The 19,766-nt window shown below is 47.3% G+C and overlaps 1 protein-coding gene across 1 annotated transcript in view; it reads left to right on the top strand.

The window, feature by feature from the left end:
* Positions 1–972: 972 nt before the first annotated feature.
* Positions 973–19,766, top strand: part of PHLPP1 (PH domain and leucine rich repeat protein phosphatase 1) — a 118,389-nt gene continuing 99,595 nt past the window's right edge. The window contains exon 1 of the mRNA XM_077269745.1: positions 973–2,023. Within this exon, the coding sequence (XP_077125860.1) occupies positions 1,117–2,023 (907 nt within the window). The 5' untranslated portion in view covers positions 973–1,116. The remainder of the gene's footprint in view (positions 2,024–19,766) is intronic.

Genomic DNA, 19,766 nt, shown 5'->3' with positions numbered 1-19,766 from the left:
CCAGCATCTTTACGCATGACGTTGCAGGGCACAAATACTAGAGGTACCCAGGAAGCCGTCTGCAGAAGTGGCCACGGAGGACTGGACTGGAGCGTGGACCACAATGCTGTAAATCTTTTTGCTGAACTCTAGAAAATTATACAATGTGGTCAACCATTAATTGGCCGACTGCACCCGGAGGTGGCCGACTGCACCCTGAGGTGGCCGACTGCACCCTGTGGTGGCCGACTGCACCCTGAGGTGGCCGACTGCACCCTGAGGTGGATGACTGCACCCTGAGATGGACAACTGCATCCTGTGGTGGCCGACTGCACCCTGAGGTGGCCGACTGCACCCTGAGGTGGACGACTGCATCCTGTGGTGGCCGACTGCACCCTGTGGTGGCCGACTGCACCCTGAGGTGACTGACTGCACCGAGCCTCAGTATTTGGACTACCATTTTACCACAGGTTGCAATTACATCAGATTGCTAAGGTTGGTCATTTACTTTGACAATCAAGATACTGAGGCCACATTGATGACTACAGTAAAAAACATTTGTATGCCATTATTATGAAATATCTATAGCCATTGATGCCCAGTACCAGAAAGCACTTAAAGGGGAGGTCTACTAGAACCACATTACATAGAGTAACGTGTGGTGTGTACAAATGCGCCACTCTCCTGCTGACACAGCCGTTACTCCCCTCCCCAGTGAATGGTTTCTTCTGTCAGACTGAATAACACAAGACACGGACTAGTCTATTGTCTCTTGAGAGGTGTGCCCGCTCACAGTAGTTCACAGCTAGGAGCCACACTGAGGGATTCGCTAAGCCCGCACCCTTGACATTCCCGGCGGGCTATGACACCCGGACTACAAGTCCCGAGCCGCCCCGCGCGGTCTGTGACGTGGCCGCCGTCAGAGTGACAGGCTCTCCGGGCTGGGTGCTGGGCCAGTGACAGGCTGCTGCTTAATATGCATGAAGCTGGCAGGCAGGTCACACCCCTCGGTGTATGGAGTGGCGGGGCTGGCAATCTCCAGCAATCATCAACATCCCCTCCATGATGGCGCACTGTGGAGCCGGCGCTGCCTAGACGTGGCCCCCGTGGGATGCGCGGGATTGAGGCTTAGATCCGATGCTCGCTCTGGAAGGTTCCGCCTCACAGTCAATGGAGCAGCCAGCGGCGGCGGCAGATGGGGAGAAGCCGCGGCCGGGGATGGAGGGAGGCGCGACACTCGTGCTGCCCCCGGCCGGGAACTGCCACGGCTCCTCCGCCAACTCCGCGCTGCTGCTGAGGAGGAGACGGCGGCGGCTCAAGAGGAACCTGTCCGCGACCCCCCTGGGCACGGCCGCCCCCTCGTCCTCCACCACCCTGGGGCCCGGCACCCGCAGCCTGGACAGGAAGACCCTGCTGAAGTACCGCCAGTGGGTGCAGCTGCAGCCGCAGGAGCGCGAGTGGGTGCGCGGGGAGCTGCGGAGGGGCTGCCTGCAGATCCACGAGCCGCGCTCGTCCCCCGGCCTGCGGCCGCTGCTCTGCACCCTGGACACCACGGCCGGCGAGGTGGCGGCTCGGCTGCTGCGGCCAGGAGCGGGCTCCTCCGGGGCGCTGAGGGTGCTGGGCCAGGCCCCTGACGCGGGCGCCAGCGACGAGCGGCCCGAGGTCTTCTCCGGCTCTGGGACCTGGGTGGGCCGGCCAGACTGCTGGGACCCCGAGGAGGTGAACGGAGACCACCCGGAGGACGCGGTGTGCCAGGGCCTGGAGCTCTTCCACTGCGGAGCCGCCTCGTCGTCCTCCTCCTCCTCGGTGGAAGAGCTGAGCGCGGAGCCGCCGCCGCCCGCGGTCACCGTCCGGCCGCTCCGCCATGTGCACGGCTCCCTGTACGTGCAGCTCCACGGGGACAGCGGCCGCAGGCTGGAGCCGCACGAGAAGCCGCTGCTGCTGCAGAACGATTACCTCTTCCAGCTGGGCTTCCGGGACCTGTGCCGGGTGCAGGAGGAGGGCATGGAGCCCGAGATCGGCTGCCTCATCCGCTTCTATGCAGGTAGGGCTGTCACCACTGGGCATGGGATACTTACTGGGGCTAGCTGCAGACCCCGCTGTGGTTATTGGGGTCCGCCAAGTGATAAGCTGAAGATGGCACTGCCAGGACCTACAGTCTGAGGAGGGGGTGGGCACAGTGACTGGCATGCTCCAGTGACTGGTGTGTGGGTGCAGCGTTCCACGGCTGCTAATGAGTGGCACAGCCCGCTGCTTCCACCCTGGCACTATTGGGATCCAGTGTCCATTGGTGGTACATGTGAATGGCACCCACACTGGCCCAGCAGGCGGCTTTATAAGACCTGTGCGCCTATGGTGCGGTATTCCACTAGCCGGGTACCAGTGCTGGATAGTGGCACATTCCTATGGTGCGGTATTCCACTAGCCGAATACCAGTGCTGGATAGTGGCACATTCCTATGGTGCGGTATTCCACTAGCCGGGTGCCAGTGCTGGATAGTGGCACATTCCTATGGTGCGGTATTCCACTAGCCGGGTGCCAGTGCTGGATAGTGGCACATTCCTATGGTGCGGTGTTCCACTAGCCGGGTACCAGTGCTGGATAGTGGCACATTCCTATGGTGCGGTATTCCACTAGCCGGGTGCCAGTGCTGGATAGTGGCACATTCCTATGGTGCGGTATTCCACTAGCCGAATACCAGTGCTGGATAGTGGCACATTCCTATGGTGCGGTATTCCACTAGCCGGGTGCCAGTGCTGGATAGTGGCACATTCCTATGGTGCGGTATTCCACTAGCCGGGTGCCAGTGCTGGATAGTGGCACATTCCTATGGTGCGGTATTCCACTAGCCGGGTACCAGTGCTGGATAGTGGCACATTCCTATGGTGCGGTATTCCACTAGCCGAATACCAGTGCTGGATAGTGGCACATTCCTATGGTGCGGTATTCCACTAGCCGGGTGCCAGTGCTGGATAGTGGCACATTCCTATGGTGCGGTATTCCACTAGCCGAATACCAGTGCTGGATAGTGGCACATTCCTATGGTGCGGTATTCCACTAGCCGAATACCAGTGCTGGATAGTGGCACATTCCTATGGTGCGGTATTCCACTAGCCGGGTGCCAGTGCTGGATAGTGGCACATTCCTATGGTGCGGTATTCCACTAGCCGAATACCAGTGCTGGATAGTGGCACATTCCTATGGTGCGGTATTCCACTAGCCGAATACCAGTGCTGGATAGTGGCACATTCCTATGGTGCGGTATTCCACTAGCTGGGTACCAGTGCTGGATAGTGGCACATTCCTATGGTGCGGTATTCCACTAGCCGGGTGCCAGTGCTGGATAGTGGCACATTCCTATGGTGCGGTATTCCACTAGCCGGGTGCCAGTGCTGGATAGTGGCACATTCCTATGGTGCGGTATTCCACTAGCCGAATACCAGTGCTGGATAGTGGCACATTCCTATGGTGCGGTATTCCACTAGCCGGGTGCCAGTGCTGGATAGTGGCACATTCCTATGGTGCGGTATTCCACTAGCCGAATACCAGTGCTGGATAGTGGCACATTCCTATGGTGCGGTATTCCACTAGCCGGGTACCAGTGCTGGATAGTGGCACATTCCTATGGTGCGGTGTTCCACTAGCCGGGTGCCAGTGCTGGATAGTGGCACATTCCTATGGTGCGGTATTCCACTAGCCGAATACCAGTGCTGGATAGTGGCACATTCCGATGGTGCGGGATACCAGTGCTGGATAGTGGCACATTCCGATGGTGCGGGATACCAGTGCTGGATACCACACCATAGGAATGTGCCACTATTAATCATTAAAGTGATGCAAATATTTGGCTGTGACTTGTCCCTGTTATCTGCCCGTCACCCTCACTACCTGGGTATTCGGGTGAACATACCGCCTGCAGCTGCTAGAGGGGTCTTACTGGCTCCCAAATTCCACTCCATTCTGTCCACCCCCCGCAGGGGCACGATGAGGGCATCCAGCAGCGACCTAATAGAATCTGCTCCCCAGATAAGCGGCAGACAGCTCTTGCCCGAGCAGCAGAGGAATGTAGGCGGCTGGATAAATGATCTCCGTTCTTCATTTTAGGGGACATCTGTTCTAAAATACATGATTCAACCAATGGGTTGTCTGACATAGGAAAGCCGCTTTTTGAATGACTCCTTCAAAGTGATCTAAATAAATAAAATGGGAGATTCAGGACAGACCCCGACTAACTACAGCGGAGAGCTGCCGTGAAGAGCTCGGGCGTGCCTGCAGACAGCCCATTTTCATGGGCAAGGTGTAATACTTCACTCCTCCTGCGGTGGCGCTCTAGGGAGTCACCCCAAAATACAAATTCAGCTGCTTAAACATTTATATAGAGGACTTGGTTCTATAAAATTCCTATCCGTAATACACATCTTAGTGCTTGTAGTTGGAGATAAATTCCTTTTTAGTCCATATGCAGATGACGCTCCGATGCCCCCTGGTGAGGCCAATGTATCTGCGCTGTTATGCCCTCCGATTAGCATATCAGCACAGCGAGCCCTCCTTAATCTCAGATTTATCTGCAACTAAATGAATACTTCTATCATGATTTCTATATAAATATACATTTTATAGTTCTGTATAAGTAGTTTTTTGGGGTGACGGTCTCCATTTAGAGAACCTCATTTCCACCATCGTATGGTTTTCCATCAGTGGGCACTACTGACAGAGGAAGTATCCATAGTGGGCAATGTTACTGACTTGGTGGCATCACACTTTATGCTATAGTGCTTCATGGGAAAATACTTGTTGCCATGTACTTTGCCAGCTGTTTGTTTAGAATAGAACATGGCACCCTGAGTGCATGACCACATCCCCTACCCTCATTCGGCCATCTTTGCCCAGTTGGCATTGTCTAAAGCTCTCCTAACTACTGAGAAGACTTCCTAAAGGGAATTGTGGGCTTCTGGAACATTGCCCGCTGAGTGTGTACTTGGGAGCTGCCATGTTTGTGTCTTCGGCCGCCCCACTGCATGCTGTAACATGTGTTAGATGAGTGAGGCACCCTTTTTGCGGCTAGGTTCCCTTTAGTTTGCAGCTAGACCTCGTGCCAGTCCCTGTTGTGTAAGATAATTTGCAGCCGTCTGGAGGGAATTAGCCGAGGTGCTTGTTCACGATGCTCATAAAGTGAACTGCGCTTCGGACCTTTCATTTTCCTATGAGCTAGAAATCCCTATAAAGTGTGAGTCATTACTGTTTATACAGGCCGCTCGGGTGATGGCAGTGATCAGTAACCCCCGCTACGTATTGGAGGCACCTTTCTGCATGATGTGTGCAGTTTAGAAACCACACTTGCAGCCAGCTAATGACAAGGGGCATCTCCTGATTTAAATGAAGGACCAGCCGCCCATCTTGCAGTGGGTCTTCCCACCAGGAGTTTACTTCTCACAAGTGTGTGTGGTTTTTGTATTTTTTAAACTTTAAGTTCTAGCGTCCCATCACAAAGTGGCCATAGCATTGGCTTAGATTGTAAGTGGTCCTAATGTTTGCTATATAAATGGACGGCCGCTGAATTCAGATACATTCTTGGAAATCTAGATATCCTTGTGCTGTCTCTCTGAAAGGTAGTACAGATCTCTTAAAATTATACTTCTTTTCCTTCCTAAAGCCACTGCAAAGGGCAAAAATCCAACACCCACAGAAGCTTTCAGTACTGAAACCTATTACTTCCACACATTGAAGGGAATCTGTCACCAAGTTTTTACCACGTATTCTGAGAACAGCATAATATAGAGACAGAGACCTTGATTCCAGTGTGTCGCCTACTGGGCTTCTTAATGTAGTTTTGATTTCCTGCTGATAAAATCATTACTAGAGGACTACTAATCTGTCATCTAGTCCTCCATATTTTATGAGCTCTATATAACCTTGCCACCACTACTTATTGGCAGCTTTCTGCCTATGCAGTGTACACAGAGATGTCAATCATTGATGTTGGCGGTTTTAGAAAGAGCCCGGCTTTCATAGAACTGCTAGATCTGCAGCAGAGAAAACTTATCAAAACTGCAGCAAGCAGCCCAGTAAACGACCCCCTACATCATGCTGCTCTCAGATGGGGTGGAAATACTGGTGACTGATTCCATTAATGGGGTTGTATGGGACTAGCTTATTGATATCTGATCCTTAATGTATTAGACCATTAGGGGTCCGTCACCACTACAACCAAACGGCTGGTATCTTCTCCAGCAGTGGTCACTATTACTCCCAGCAGCAGCTGTGAACGCCCCAGCGCCACACATTCATTAGTGACTGCCCAGCACTGCGGTGTATCTGCCAGAATCTTACATAGGAGCTCTCCATCACATGAACATTCAGCATGTCATTAAAGTGTGCACCATGCTGTACATGTAAGGTACACATCCGGGGTACTTGTGCCGAGCTTCCCGAATAGAAGCATAAAGAAGATCTTTCCGATCAGTCATTTCTCATTGTAGTAGGGCTCTTGAAAACCGAGCGTCATCAATATGTCTTGTAACATATGACCTCGCATTGAGTAACATGAGTCTGCTTCCAGTGCACTCTGTAGGAAGTATGGCAAATCACAGGTGGCGGGCAATGGGCCCCCGTAACTTGTGTTTATTGTCTTTTTATAAAAGGGTTATGACAATCTAATAAGTAAAAGCTTACCCCCAGTCTCCTGATCAAGGGCCCGATTCATGAAACACGGTAGTTTTTTGCCAGAATATTGGCCAAAAATAAATCTCAAAATGTTGCACAATTTTATGCAACTTGAAGTTTTGCAAAACTTTGTGACTTTTGTGGTTTTTACTCCAAATTTGGCCACCTTAGCCAAAGTTGGCACAGCTTTGACACGGCATGGTGAAGCCCATCCAATGCATTAAAAGTTGATATGGCATCACTCACTCCAGTCCCATCTTCCAGCAGTCCCGTTCATGAAGACTGGCATGCAAAACACCACTCTTCATGAATCCTGCTCTTAGTTGTTCTTGTGTTTTGTTCACCCTGCCACTACTTCTGCATAGGAGTAATGGGCAAATATGTGCGAAACTTATAATCCCTTCCTAGAGAGCTCTTGAGCACTGTTCTGAGAATGTGCGCTTAGCTCTCAATCCTGGCCAGCTTCAGGGCCTCTGAAGGCAAAGTGGCATCGGGAGGGTGGCTCAGTGGTAAGCACCATTACTTTGCAGCGCTGGGGTCCTGGGTTGAAATCTCATCCAGGACAACATCTGTAAGGAGTTTGTATGTTCTCCCCGTGTTTGTGTGGGTTTCCTCCGGGTTCTCCAGTTCCTCCCACAAGACATACTGATAGGCATTGTAGACACTGAGCCCCAATGGGGATAGTAATGATGTTTGTAAACTGCTGCATAATATGATGGCACTATAAAAGTCAGTATAATAAAATAATAATCGGGAGCGCACAGTGGAGGCAGGCGTCCTGATATGTCAGTCATGGATTCTTATGCTAAAAATGTAACATGACTAGCATGGATGAAAGCTTCTTCCTCTTGTTTCAGTATATTGTCCTTGCACTGAAGCTGTTATTTTTTATGTTTATAATTCAACCATATAGGAAATACATATATATCTTTCTCTTTGTACCGTGTTAGCCAGTAGATGGAAAAATATTTAGAATTGAGAGTCCTCAGTGGTTGATACCTTTTAATGGCTAACTTGCAATTTACCATCTTTTCAGTTAGCCATTAAAAGGTATCAACCACTCAGGACTCTCAATTCTAAATATTTTCATAATTCAACCATAACTCGGGAGACACACAAACCAGTGTGTAACCTCGAAGTGGCCATACTCCTTAGCTAAGAAGCAGGGCGATGTCTGAGCTGCAGAATGAATGATCAGCCGGTAGATTGTTCTGCTGAGGCAGCCATCTACATGTTGGTCATGAGTCATCCAAACTCGATGACATCGGGCGAAGGTTGAACGATTTTTTTTTTATTTTTTATTTTCCCCTTTCAAAGGAAAATCTCTGGTGGACCCTATGGATGTTCTTTTATGGGTGAAATGGTCCATTTTCGGTAACTTTAGTCTGTTTATGGGTATCTTTTGGTTTCTTCTTGGTACCTGCGTTTTACATTGCCCCTTACAAAATAAGTGTGTTCAGTTAGCATAAGGATGTGTGTATCTGTGTAGCTTATTTCCATGCCCCGGGTGTTAGTGTAGATGATTTTCTTTGACTTGTAAAAGGTTTCCTGACGGAAGCGAACAAATTGTTGTGTGGTCGGACGACTGTAAATTGCCCGTGGGTTCTGTTCATTCACATCATCCCTGTCAGTGGAGTTCACAGCCATACTTGTGTTGTCATGTAACCTCGCTAGTGACCGTGTTTCCCACTGGAAATCCGAGTTGTTAAATGCCACCGGTTCTATTTGCACACTGGTGAAGGTTAATGGAGCTTATGTCATAGGAATGTAAATGGAGTCGTGCACCATTACTATTCTGTACAGCTCTGGGCTACGCTCACCTGCTTCATTCTAAATCTGGATCAATGTCTACTGATGATTCAGTGGCAGCGTATACAGTCACTGGCTGCAAGCATTGAGATATTTGAGGAATGCTACGTGATGAGCATAAGACTTTCTTTTCTCCCCTCCTCCGGAATGCATGGAAATGAGTTTGTTCTTCTGCTGTAATTTTGTGAGCTGATTAAGTTACCGAGTTGAGCTTGGATCCCGGCATTGTGCCAGCTGTCACAACACCTTAACCGTCTGTAGAAATTAGGACCCCATGTGACAAGTAATGTTAGTTTACTGATTAAGACTGTATTCTTATGTCTAGAAGGTCCCCCGTCTTGTGGATGAAACCCTGTTATCTTTACAGGTGTTGGTGGCATCTTGATTGTAAAGTACAGCAGCGCCTGGCCTCTACTCTGGTCACATAAGCGGAGACTAAAGGTACCTTCACACTAAGCGACTTTACAACGATAACGATAGCGATCCGTGACGTTGCAGCGTCCTGGATAGCGATATCGTTGTTTGACACGCAGCAGCGATCAGGATCCCGCTGTGAGATCGCTGGTCATTGCTGAATGTCCAGTACTTTATTTCGTCGCTGGATCTCCTGCTGACATCGCTGAATCGGTGTGTGTGACACCGATCCAGCGATGTCTTCACTGGTAACCAGGGTAAACATCGGGTTACTAAGCGCAGGGCCGCGCTTAGTAACCCGATGTTTACCCTGGTTACCATTGTAAAAGTAAAAAAAAAAACACATACTCACATTCCGGTGCCCGGCGTCCGCTTCCCTGCACTCCTCCTGCATCCTGTGTAAGTGCCGGCCGTAAAGCAGAGCGGTGACGTCACCGCTCTGCTCTGTGGGAGATGCCGGAGATGTTCGGCGCTGACACAGGATGCAGGAGGAGTGCAGGGAAGCGGACGCCGGGCACCGGAATGTGAGTATGTGTTTTTTTTTTTTCTACTTTTACAATGGTAACCAGGGTAAACATCGGGTTACTAAGCGCGGCCCTGCGCTTAGTAACCCGATGTTTACCCTTGTTACCAGGGGACCTCGGCATCGTTGGTCGCTGGAGAGCGGTCTGTGTGACAGCTCTCCAGCGACCACACAACGACTTTCCAACGATCACGGCCAGGTCGTATCGCTGGTCGTGATCGTTGGAAAGTTGCAGAGTGTGACAGTACCCTTAGACTATTCATCCCGGTTTTGTCAACACAACGACTAAACAGCGACGCTGCAGCGATCGGCATCGTTGTCTGTATCGCTGCAGCGTCGCTTAGTGTGAAGGTACCTTTAGAATTTTTAGTCTCATGATGGCTGTTGGGTTCCCATTAAGGGCGCATTTACTTGTCTGAGTTCTGCACATACTGGTAAAACGGACTGAGTGTGATCAGAGTATCATCCATTTTTCTTGTACTTGCAGAAATAATAGAAAATACAAATTTTCTTCACCTTGTTTATTCTGACAGTTTGTGAAAATCAGACTTGCATTGAGAATTTTGATCCAACCCTCTGATTAAAATCGGACATGTCGCCACAATCACATGGGAATGGCCCCATAGACTCACAGGTACAAGTGCTACACTTTAAAAACACAGATGGCACTCGTATATGATTTTCCGACATCTGGATGAGCCCTTATCCTGACCACTACTTTTGAGGTTTCCATCTAATAAATTGCTGAAAAAACAGGAATCGGATTCCTTCCAGATCCATGGATGGTGCTCAGTGTTGCCTTTTTTCCCTTGAGTGTTGATGGTCTTTTTAGGCCTACAGAATGCAGTAAACAAGCAGTTGTTACCATCCTCAACTCCTTTAGGGTATGTGCATACGATCAGTAATCGCTGCAGGTTGGATGCTGCGGGTTGCACCACATCTGTCCATAGGCTGTACATTTGTGCCTCGGCTGCTTTCTCTGCATTGAAGCTTCACTAGCAGGTCCGACCGATGGAAATACAGTATGTTTGGCTGTTTTTTTGACACCACCCCTTTAATAGACCATGAAACCTTGCGGTGCCATCCTTGCACTGTGGGTGTGTGTCCTCCTGCCTTTGCTCCAGCAGTACGTGTGTATTGCTAGCCGCTGGAGGTCTTGGCAGAGTGGACGCAGTGTTCCCGTGGTGGCCACCTGTAATTTTCCAGACTTATGCTGCGGACATGGCAATACATCAGTTGCTGTGAGTACGCCGAGGTGCAGGAATGTCCTGGGTATTTTGTATATTTTTGTTTGCGCTTTCTGTTGCTTAACATGTAGCCATCCCTGGTCGCTTTGTCTGGTGTCACCTTTCAGACAGGGACCTTTTGCTGCTGTTGTCACTTGCTACAGTACAACTTGCAATTCATGTTCCTGGTGAAGCGATCATAAACACTCATTTGACATGCCACCATGAGAGGACATTATTCATGAAAGATTGACTGGCTCCTGCGATATTCTCAATGTTGAGGAATTGGAAGAGCAGTGTCTTTACTTCTAGGGTATGTTCACACACAGCTTTTTGACCTGAATATTTGACATCATGCATGTCACTTGGGCCACGTACACATGTTCAGTATTTGGTCAGTATTTTACATCAGTATTTTGTAAGCCAAAACCAGGAGCGGAACAATAAGGCTATGTGCACATGTAGCGGTTTTTACCACGGAACCGCAGCGTTTCTGCAGCTGCGGGTCCGCAGCAGTTTCCATTGCGTTTACAGTTACATGTAAACCTATGGAAACCGCAATCCGCTGTGCACATGCTGCGGGAAAAACCGCACAGAAACGCAGCGGTTTACATTCCGAATTAAAATAAAAAATAATGATATACTCACCTCTCAGCGCTGCACGCGGCCGTCCGGTCGCAGGGTTGTTGTGCGAGCAGGGCCTGCGATGACGTCGCGGTCACATGACCGTGACGTCACAAAGGTCCTTCTCGCACAGCATCTTTGGAACCGGACCGCCGTGTGCAGCTCCGAGGAGATCGGGACGTCAGAGGGTGAGTATATAACCATTTTTTATTATTTTTAAACATTACTATTGATGCTGCATATGCAGCATCAATAGTATAGGAGTAAACCCGCAGCGGAAACCGCAAAACAAACCGCGATAAATCTGCAGGGATAACCGCAGCGGTTTTGCCCTGCAGATTTATCAAATCCGCTGCGGGAGAACCCGCAGAGGACCCTCCCTACGTGTGCACATAGCCTAAGAGGAAAAGTTTAATAGAAACCCGTCACCACTTCTGTATTATCACCTACTCTTGGTTTTGGCTTACAAATACTGATAGTGTGAACGTGGCCTTACAGGGCTGCTTGTGGCTCATATTATTTGCTGCAGATCTACAGGTGCACTCAATACTAAGCTCTGCATCATCCCGCGCACACCATTGATTGACAGCTTTCTGTGTACACACTGCCGAAATCTGCCAATCAAAACTATACCAAGCAGCCCATTTTGTGACACATGACTGAAATCCGGGCCTCTAGCCCTTTATCATGCTAATCTCGTAATTATGTGGTAAAAGTTTGGTTTCAAAATTCACTTTAAAAGGGAGCTGTCAACAGATTGAGGCCAGCTTTTTGCTTTTGTTATGTTCTTATTGCTCCCTTGATTACTCTGAGGGTTTTCTTTTTTTTTAAACCCACCATACGTCCCAGAAATATAGATCTTTTTTTTTTTTTTTTAGTGCTAATTTTATGCTCTTACCAAGGGGCGTGGCTCAGATTCTCTGGGGGCGTGTCTTTTGGCTGTTCTGCATACTTACCCTGTGAGCCACAACTCATTGTGAAGACATACCACGTTTGGCCTGGTGACACGGCCTCTTTAATATCAGTCGTGTGGTCTTTGGCCTGGTGACAAGGCCTCTATGATATCAGTCGTGTGGTCTTTGGCCTGGTGACAAGGCCTCTATGATATCAGTCGTGTGGTCTTTGGCCTGGTGACAAGGCCTCTATGATATCAGTCGTGTGGTCTTTGGCCTGGTGACAAGGCCTCTATGATATCAGTCGTGTGGTCTTTGGCCTGGTGACAAGGCCTCTATGATCTCCTTAATATCAGTCGTGTGGTCTTGCTGTGTGTAGCTGCTATAAGAGAACCTTCTGTCTATAATACACCTGTATGCAGAGATGTGCCTGGCAAATGTTTCCTAGTCCAAAACTCTGTGCTCCACCCATTTACTGACCTTGATTCCTGCGTCAGCACTGGCACTGGTTCCTGATACACCAGGTTTATATAATAATAGTGTCATTTTATACAGGTTTCGTAATAAACAGCCCATTGTGTCTAGGTGTGGGCTGCATCCTTGTGCCAGCATCACCTGTCTCATGACCTTTCCAATGCAATGCTGTCAAAAAGTGATGAAGTGCTAAGAAGCAAGCCTTTTCTTGGCTGATTAAAAGGTTTGATCTGGTTAGTGAAGGGTTCCCCAACCCATAGCTCGATAGCCACATGTGTCTGACGGCTGTCTGCCAGCTTGGTGCATTTGCTCCAGGTCTAGCAAACAGGTATGAAGAGCACATCTAAAAAATGGTGAATTCTGTGAGTAGCCCTGGACAGGAGCAGATCGGGATACACATACTGCTCTTGGGGGTTTAGAGAAAATGTACCGTAAGTATGGTACACTGGAGACAAGATGATACTACTTGTGAGAGGAGGTGCTTGAAGATGGATGTGCGTGCTTGATGGGAGAATACTGAATGAGGGTATTGTGGGAACTCCTGGATCTTGGCATACTGCTTTGGGGGGATATCTGTGGAAAAGCTTTGGTTACCATTAGGGTGTGTGTCCACGGGCCGTAATGATGGCGCTTTGGACGGAGCGGAAAACCCGCCTAGCCCCTTCTGTATGCGCGGTGATTCCCGATGTGTTCATTGCACAGATCCGGAATCTCCGCACCCCATACATAGGGCCCTGTGATTTTACCTTGCGGCGACGGATCGTCGCCACAAGGTAAACAGACATGCTTCATTCTAAAAAGACGCGCCTCATGTCCGTAAACGTAGGGCCGCCAGATGCGTGTTCGCATTCATAGTGGAGACGGGATTTCATATAATCCCCTCCACTATGCTGTAACATCTGGACGCTGCGGGTTGAACGCTGCGGCTGTATGCAGCGTTCAATCCGCAGCTAATCCGGATGTAATCCGGCACGTGGAAACATACCCTTATACTCGTAATGGGGGCTTTGGTTGCCACTAATGTGAGGGAGCAGGAGCTGGGTGTGGTTCTTAAGGTTAGAAAGGTTGGGGACCACTGAGTTAGGGCAAAGACCAACAAGCACAACCTTGGTCATGTGTAGCCTAAATGGGGCCCTCCAGATTTTTAGACTTATGCTGTCAGATTCCGTATGTAATCGACAAAAAATGGTGCAGTATTCTACTGGGTCTGTTGTATGGACAGGGTCCAACCTCTTCCACCACACTCTTTTTGAGTGGAGCGTTAGCCTAAAGTTTTCCTATAATGGGGATAGACTAGCGTTTTGTTCCTTTTGAAGCAAAGACACTAGGTGAGGCGTTCTCATATGCCGTGTAACCAATTTAGTTCAAATGTAAGAATCAGAGGCAGAAGGGTAGCTGAGCTCTACTGGGGGTCTTCTACTTGCTTTGATATCTAGCTGGCAGGAAGGCTGAATCACGATCATTCACAGGCTTGCATGAAACCTGACTCATTGCCAATTCTATTCATCTCCTGTGAACGCGGGAAGCTCTCTGAATTCATTGAGAGGTGCAGGAAACAGTGCAGTGTTTGTTTTTGCCTTTTTAATTTTATTTTTTTGTAGCCTAAATTCCTGGGATCCGCAAAATTTTCCAAGGACTGGGACCACAGATGTACCAGGAAAATGATTTGTTAAACTATTTGTCCACTTAAAGTGTACCTACACTTTCACAAGAAAATGATTTATAGCGTAGAACTCTGCAGTATATTTTTTCTAAGTCGCATTATTGTCTATTTCTGCTGATCGTCCTCAGTATGCACTGCCTGAAGGCAGTGTGGGCTATGCTAAAATATAGAGCACCCTACTTGTCACTCTCTCTTCATTGCACTAGTGAGCGCTGTAAACTGTTGACGCTCCGTACCACATTGCGAACTGTTGCATATTTGTGTCTAGCCGGCATCACAGAGTTCGGACATTCCGTACCAAAGGCTATCGCCAGAAATGACTATACAGAACTTAATATTTGGTACAGAAATCTTTGTTTGCAGTTAGAGGTCAGATGCTTTCTGTAGCTTTTGACCAAGTGTGCACACCCTGCAGCAGGGATTTTGGCCCATTCCTCCATACAGATCTTCTCCAGATCTTTCAGGTTTCATTGAGTTTCAGCTCGCCCCAAAGATTTTCTTTTGGATTCAGGTCTGTAGACTGGCTAGGTCACTCCAGGACCTTGAGATTCTTTCATAGCCACTCCTTAGTTGCCCTGGCTGTGTGGTTTTCAGGTCATTGTCATGCTGGAAGACCGAGCCAAGATCCATCTTCAATGCTGTACCTGAGGGAAGGCTTTTTTTGTTTGTTTTATTTTTTTTTTTGGGCCCAAATCTCATAATACATGATCTCATCTGTCCTCCCTTCAATACAGTGCAGCTGTCGTGTCCTATTTGCAGAAAAGCACCCCCCAAAGTATGATGTTTCCCCCACCATGTTGATACTAAGTGATTCTATTTTGGTCATTGGTGAACTTTAAAAAAGGCCTGGACGGGACCTTGCGTGTCCGGCGGCATTTTTAATCCATGACTGCGTAGTGTGTTACTAATGTAATGTTTGAGACTGTGGTCCCAGCTCCATTCAGGTCATTGTCTTGGTCCTCCCCTGTGGCTTTCTGGGCTGATTCTTGACCTTTCTCAGAATCATCCTTGCCTCACAAGGTGAGCACTTGCATGGAGCCCCAGACCGAGGAAAAATGACACTCATCTCGTTTCTTCCATTTTCTAATAATTGTGCCAACATTTGTTGCCTATTGTCCCGTAGCCCATCCCAGCCTTGTGCAGGTCTACAGTTTTGTCCCAGGGTGTCCTTAGACAGCTCTTTGGTCTTGCCCATGGTGGAGAGGTTGGAGTGTGATTGATTGTGTGGACAGGTGTCTTTTTCACAGGTAACAAGAACAAACGTGCAATTAATACAGGTAATGAGTACAGAGTTGGGAGGGTTTGTTAAAGAAAAACAGGTATGTGAGTGTCAGAATCCTTGCTGGTTAGTAGGTGATCAAATGCTTATTTCATGCAAAAAAACGCAATTTAATTATGTAAAAATCATACAATGTGATTATTTTTTTTTCCTTCAGATTCTCACAGCTCTCCATTCTTTGTAGGTGGGAAAAATTGCAAAATCAGCAGGGTATCACTTATTTTCCCCACTGTGTGTCTGTAATTTATTAATATTATTATAGCGCCATTTATTCCATGGCGCTTTACATGTGAGGAGGGGTATACATAATAAAAACAAGTACAGTAATCTTAATGCAAGTCACAACTAGTACAGGAGAGGTATATGAAACATTTTTATTTTTTTATAAGTGATAAAACAATATCTAGGCCTAGTTTAGAGTTGTAATTATGATGTTTCATATTACAGTACATTGTGGTCATGAGTTGGGGCTTGTGTATGATGTAGTGATATCAATCCAAACTTTTCAACCACAGATCATTTTATAAGCTGAGCCTTGGAACTGCTGCTGAAAGTGGAGCTGTCCCTGTATGTGCTGCCCCACATAAAGGTCGCATATTACCACTGATTTTTCTGCTCCAATTTTTTTTTTTAAAAAATCCGCATCTGCGTTTAAACACCTGCGGATTTCTATTGAGGAGCTGCGGAAGCCGCACAAAGAATTGACATCCTGCGGAAAATACAACTCGGCGTTTCCGCACTGTATTTTCCGCAGCATGTGCACTGCGGATTGGGTTTTCCATAGGTTTACATGGTACTGTAAACCGGATGGAAAACGTCCAATCTGCTGCGGATCGGCAGCCAAACCTGCAACGTGTGCACATACCCTCAAAGTGAACATCAGATTGCCATTACTTTCACTTTGCCATCTCATCTCACTTATTTTACACTGGAAAATTAAATATATTGTAAATATTTAATTTAGCAGACAAAAATATTTTTCAGTAGTAAAATGGTTGTAGTGTTTGAAAACACCACTGTGCTCACTGTCCTGCTGCGTCTTTACTTGGAACTCCCTGTACTGTGCTGAAATGAATGTAAATGAAGAATGGCTTCTCATGTATGCAGCACAATGTGTGGAATTTCCAGCGAGCCCTCTCCTTGAAGTGATAATCTGATCCTTTGGAACGACCTTGCTCTTATAGGTATTTGTTGTGTCTTGACTGCTGTCTGTACAGTCCAGTTTAGGAATAGGACACGTTGCAGTCATGTCACTGCTGGCATGTTTTCCAGTAAAAACCTGTTGAGCTGCACTTCTCCCTGGTATTCAGTGTTTGTTTTTCTGGGGCAGCTCAGGAAGTGATCAAGATCATCATCTATTTTGTGAGCAGGTTCAGCAGAAGTAGTCATCCGTGACTGTTGTTATATAATGAACTTCCTGTGATCCTGGTTATAATGGCTGGTATTTACCTTGGTGATTATCAGCGAGGTGTCGTTAAGAATACAGAGCTCCTCTTCCATCTCATGTGCTCTCGGTGGAGCTTGTTGTGGTTTTCTGAATGGTTGCAAAATTTAACATAAAAAGCCAAACAATTCCAGCTGTATCTTACAGGGGTTCAATAATACAATCCAAAGCATTGAGGTTTGTTGACACGTGGCAGCAGAAGAATGTAATAATTCACCCCTCCAAAATGTGCTAAAGTCCCCACAGATGAGCGCCAGCCGAACCCACTGATGGACTGGCTCGGCCAAGAGGCTAATCTATATATGAGCCCAGAAAGATTAATTGCCTGGAGTTCAGAATCTGGCATGTCTGATTTTGGACAGCTAATCCTATTGTTCTCCAGGAGACACTGGCTGTCTCATAGAGAACTCAGGGGTGCTCCTGTGTATTGGAAAGCCCACCTAATGCTAACAATCGAATGTGTATAGCAGGCTTTACTGGCGTTGCTCGACGCAGCCCCCCACTTCCAAAGTTGACTGCATGCATCACAGAGAGCCTAGCCTTTATCCCCTTTGGGTCACTGCCCTCTGGTATGAACCTGAATCCCTTCCCCTTGCCTCTACCGCTGCAAATTCCCAAACCTATGCAAGATCATAACTCCTTTCTGAAAGGTCCTAGGGTGGTGGTTCTCACGCCATCGGATCCAGCCCTGCTACATGTTGGCAAAGCTCTGTTTGGCTGCATTATCTGGTTTCTACTGGCTTTTCTATGTATCTCTATACCACTGGGTGATAGAAAGGGTCGAAACCCTGCCAGGCATTCACCATGTTCTGATGATCTCGGAAATATAACCATGTGTGGCCAGTACATGTGGTAAGTCCATATTCTCCTTATGAAATCATAGCTGACTCAACAAAGCAGTTAGACCGCATGGTTTGGATCCCCATGGCAAGCAAGCCTTTTGTTCTGCTCTGAGCTGACTTGGTGTAAGATCTGTCATTCATAGCCTTTGAGGCTTGACCTAGCCCTGCTGAGCTAGCTGCACACTGAAGGGGGGTCTAGTAAACCCATGCCACATAGGATACAAATGATTGACATGAAATTATATCTCCGCAATACTTTTCACACATTTTCATAAAATCAAGAAAGAAAAAAATCCAAGATGAATAAATCCTCGGTACTTACACCAAACTACATTACATTTTGCAGCGCATAAAGCGTATTATTTAGCTTAAAGCAAACCCCCATTGCTGTCCAAAGGGTTGGACAGAACAGGCTGAAGACTATGGCCCAGATTCCTCAAGACTGGCGATTTTCCTTGCCGTTGTTAATGAATGGGCATGTTAATTAGACACTCCTGATGAATTGAGATGCATGCCTCTTAATGAATGAAGAGTGGACGAATGGCGTGTGCCTCGCCCCAAACCTTACTCCGGTCCCTAGGGAACACCGCAGCTGAATTAGACTAGCTGTGGCGTCGCACCCCTGCTGCACCCATTTTGGCAGAGCTAGGAGAAACTGGTATCAAAATACCAAAGGTCACAAGTATTTGGAGACTTTTAAAAAGCAAATTACTCCAGAATTCTGGTGAAAATTGTTCTGATCAATTGTGGCCAATACCTTAGAGCTAGTGTTGACAAGTATTTTTAATCAGTAGTTAACCATAGTCTTGGTTTTCACTCCTCAGTTGTTCTTGACACTTTTTTTTTTTTTTTTTTTTTTTCAGGAACAGTACTTTTGACTTTAAGGGTATCTTTGTCCGTCCACACTGCTTTATCCAGCAGATAATACATCCTTCCGTCCTAGTCCATCTCTACACCATCCGTTGGATACACGCTTGTCTCCAATCCACGTCAGCTGAGGCTCCTTCTGACTCGAGCTCTCCTCTCGGGCAGTCGTCTTTCTCCAAAGTGTTATTGCAGCCTCATTTTATATAGTCTGGGCATAGGGAAGACTGAAATAATAATACTCGGATTCTGATTTAAAATTTACTTATACGCACTATGATGATCTCCTGTACAGCTAGAAACATATGCCTCAAATGCAAAACGTCTGCACATACTGGAGTGTTGGTAGGAAAAACAAGTTTTTAACTGCGTTTTTTCCCATTAACTTAGGTGAACAAAAAAAATGCTAAATTGACTTGCAGCAGATTTGAAATAAAAAAAAGTTCTTTGAGGGTTCAAATTTTTAAGAATAAAATAAGCAGCATGTGCATGAAATTTAAAAAATCTCATTCACTTTACGGGTACTTAAACACTGCATGTTTTTCTGCAGCAGAAATACACAAGGGCAAACCTCCTAGCAAAAGCACAACGTGCGTACAAGCCCTTTTAACCAGCACATCAGATAAAACATCAATTGCTTCTATAATGATCAGTTTCGCCTCATCAGGCTTTGTCAAGGATCATCAGTATTCTGACCAATCATGAGGTGAGTATATAGATATATTTGCAAATATTTGTTTTTTTATTGTAAGATCTGAATTGATGTGAACATGGCCTTTGAGCGAGTTGTTTGAAGTTTTTCCTTTGCAGTATGCAGATTATACATTTGTTAGGCTACTTTCACACATCAGTTTCTTGTCGTCAGGCATAATCTGGTGAATTTTGGAAAAAACGGATCCATCAAATTGTGAAAAACTGATGCGACGGATTCGTTTTTTCGCCGGATCCAAGTTTGTGGAGCTGCCGGCTATGAGAGAGACTCCAGAATGGAAAATGCATGATTTGTTTAAAAAAACCGGATTCCATCATTTGACCTCACGTTTCATCCGTTTTTCGCAGGATCCATCGC

Source organism: Ranitomeya variabilis, chromosome 6 (assembly GCF_051348905.1).
Source record: "Ranitomeya variabilis isolate aRanVar5 chromosome 6, aRanVar5.hap1, whole genome shotgun sequence".
Lineage (NCBI taxonomy): Eukaryota > Metazoa > Chordata > Amphibia > Anura > Dendrobatidae > Ranitomeya > Ranitomeya variabilis.
Note: the sequence above shows the minus strand (reverse complement) of the source record. Positions and strands in the feature narration are given on the sequence as shown.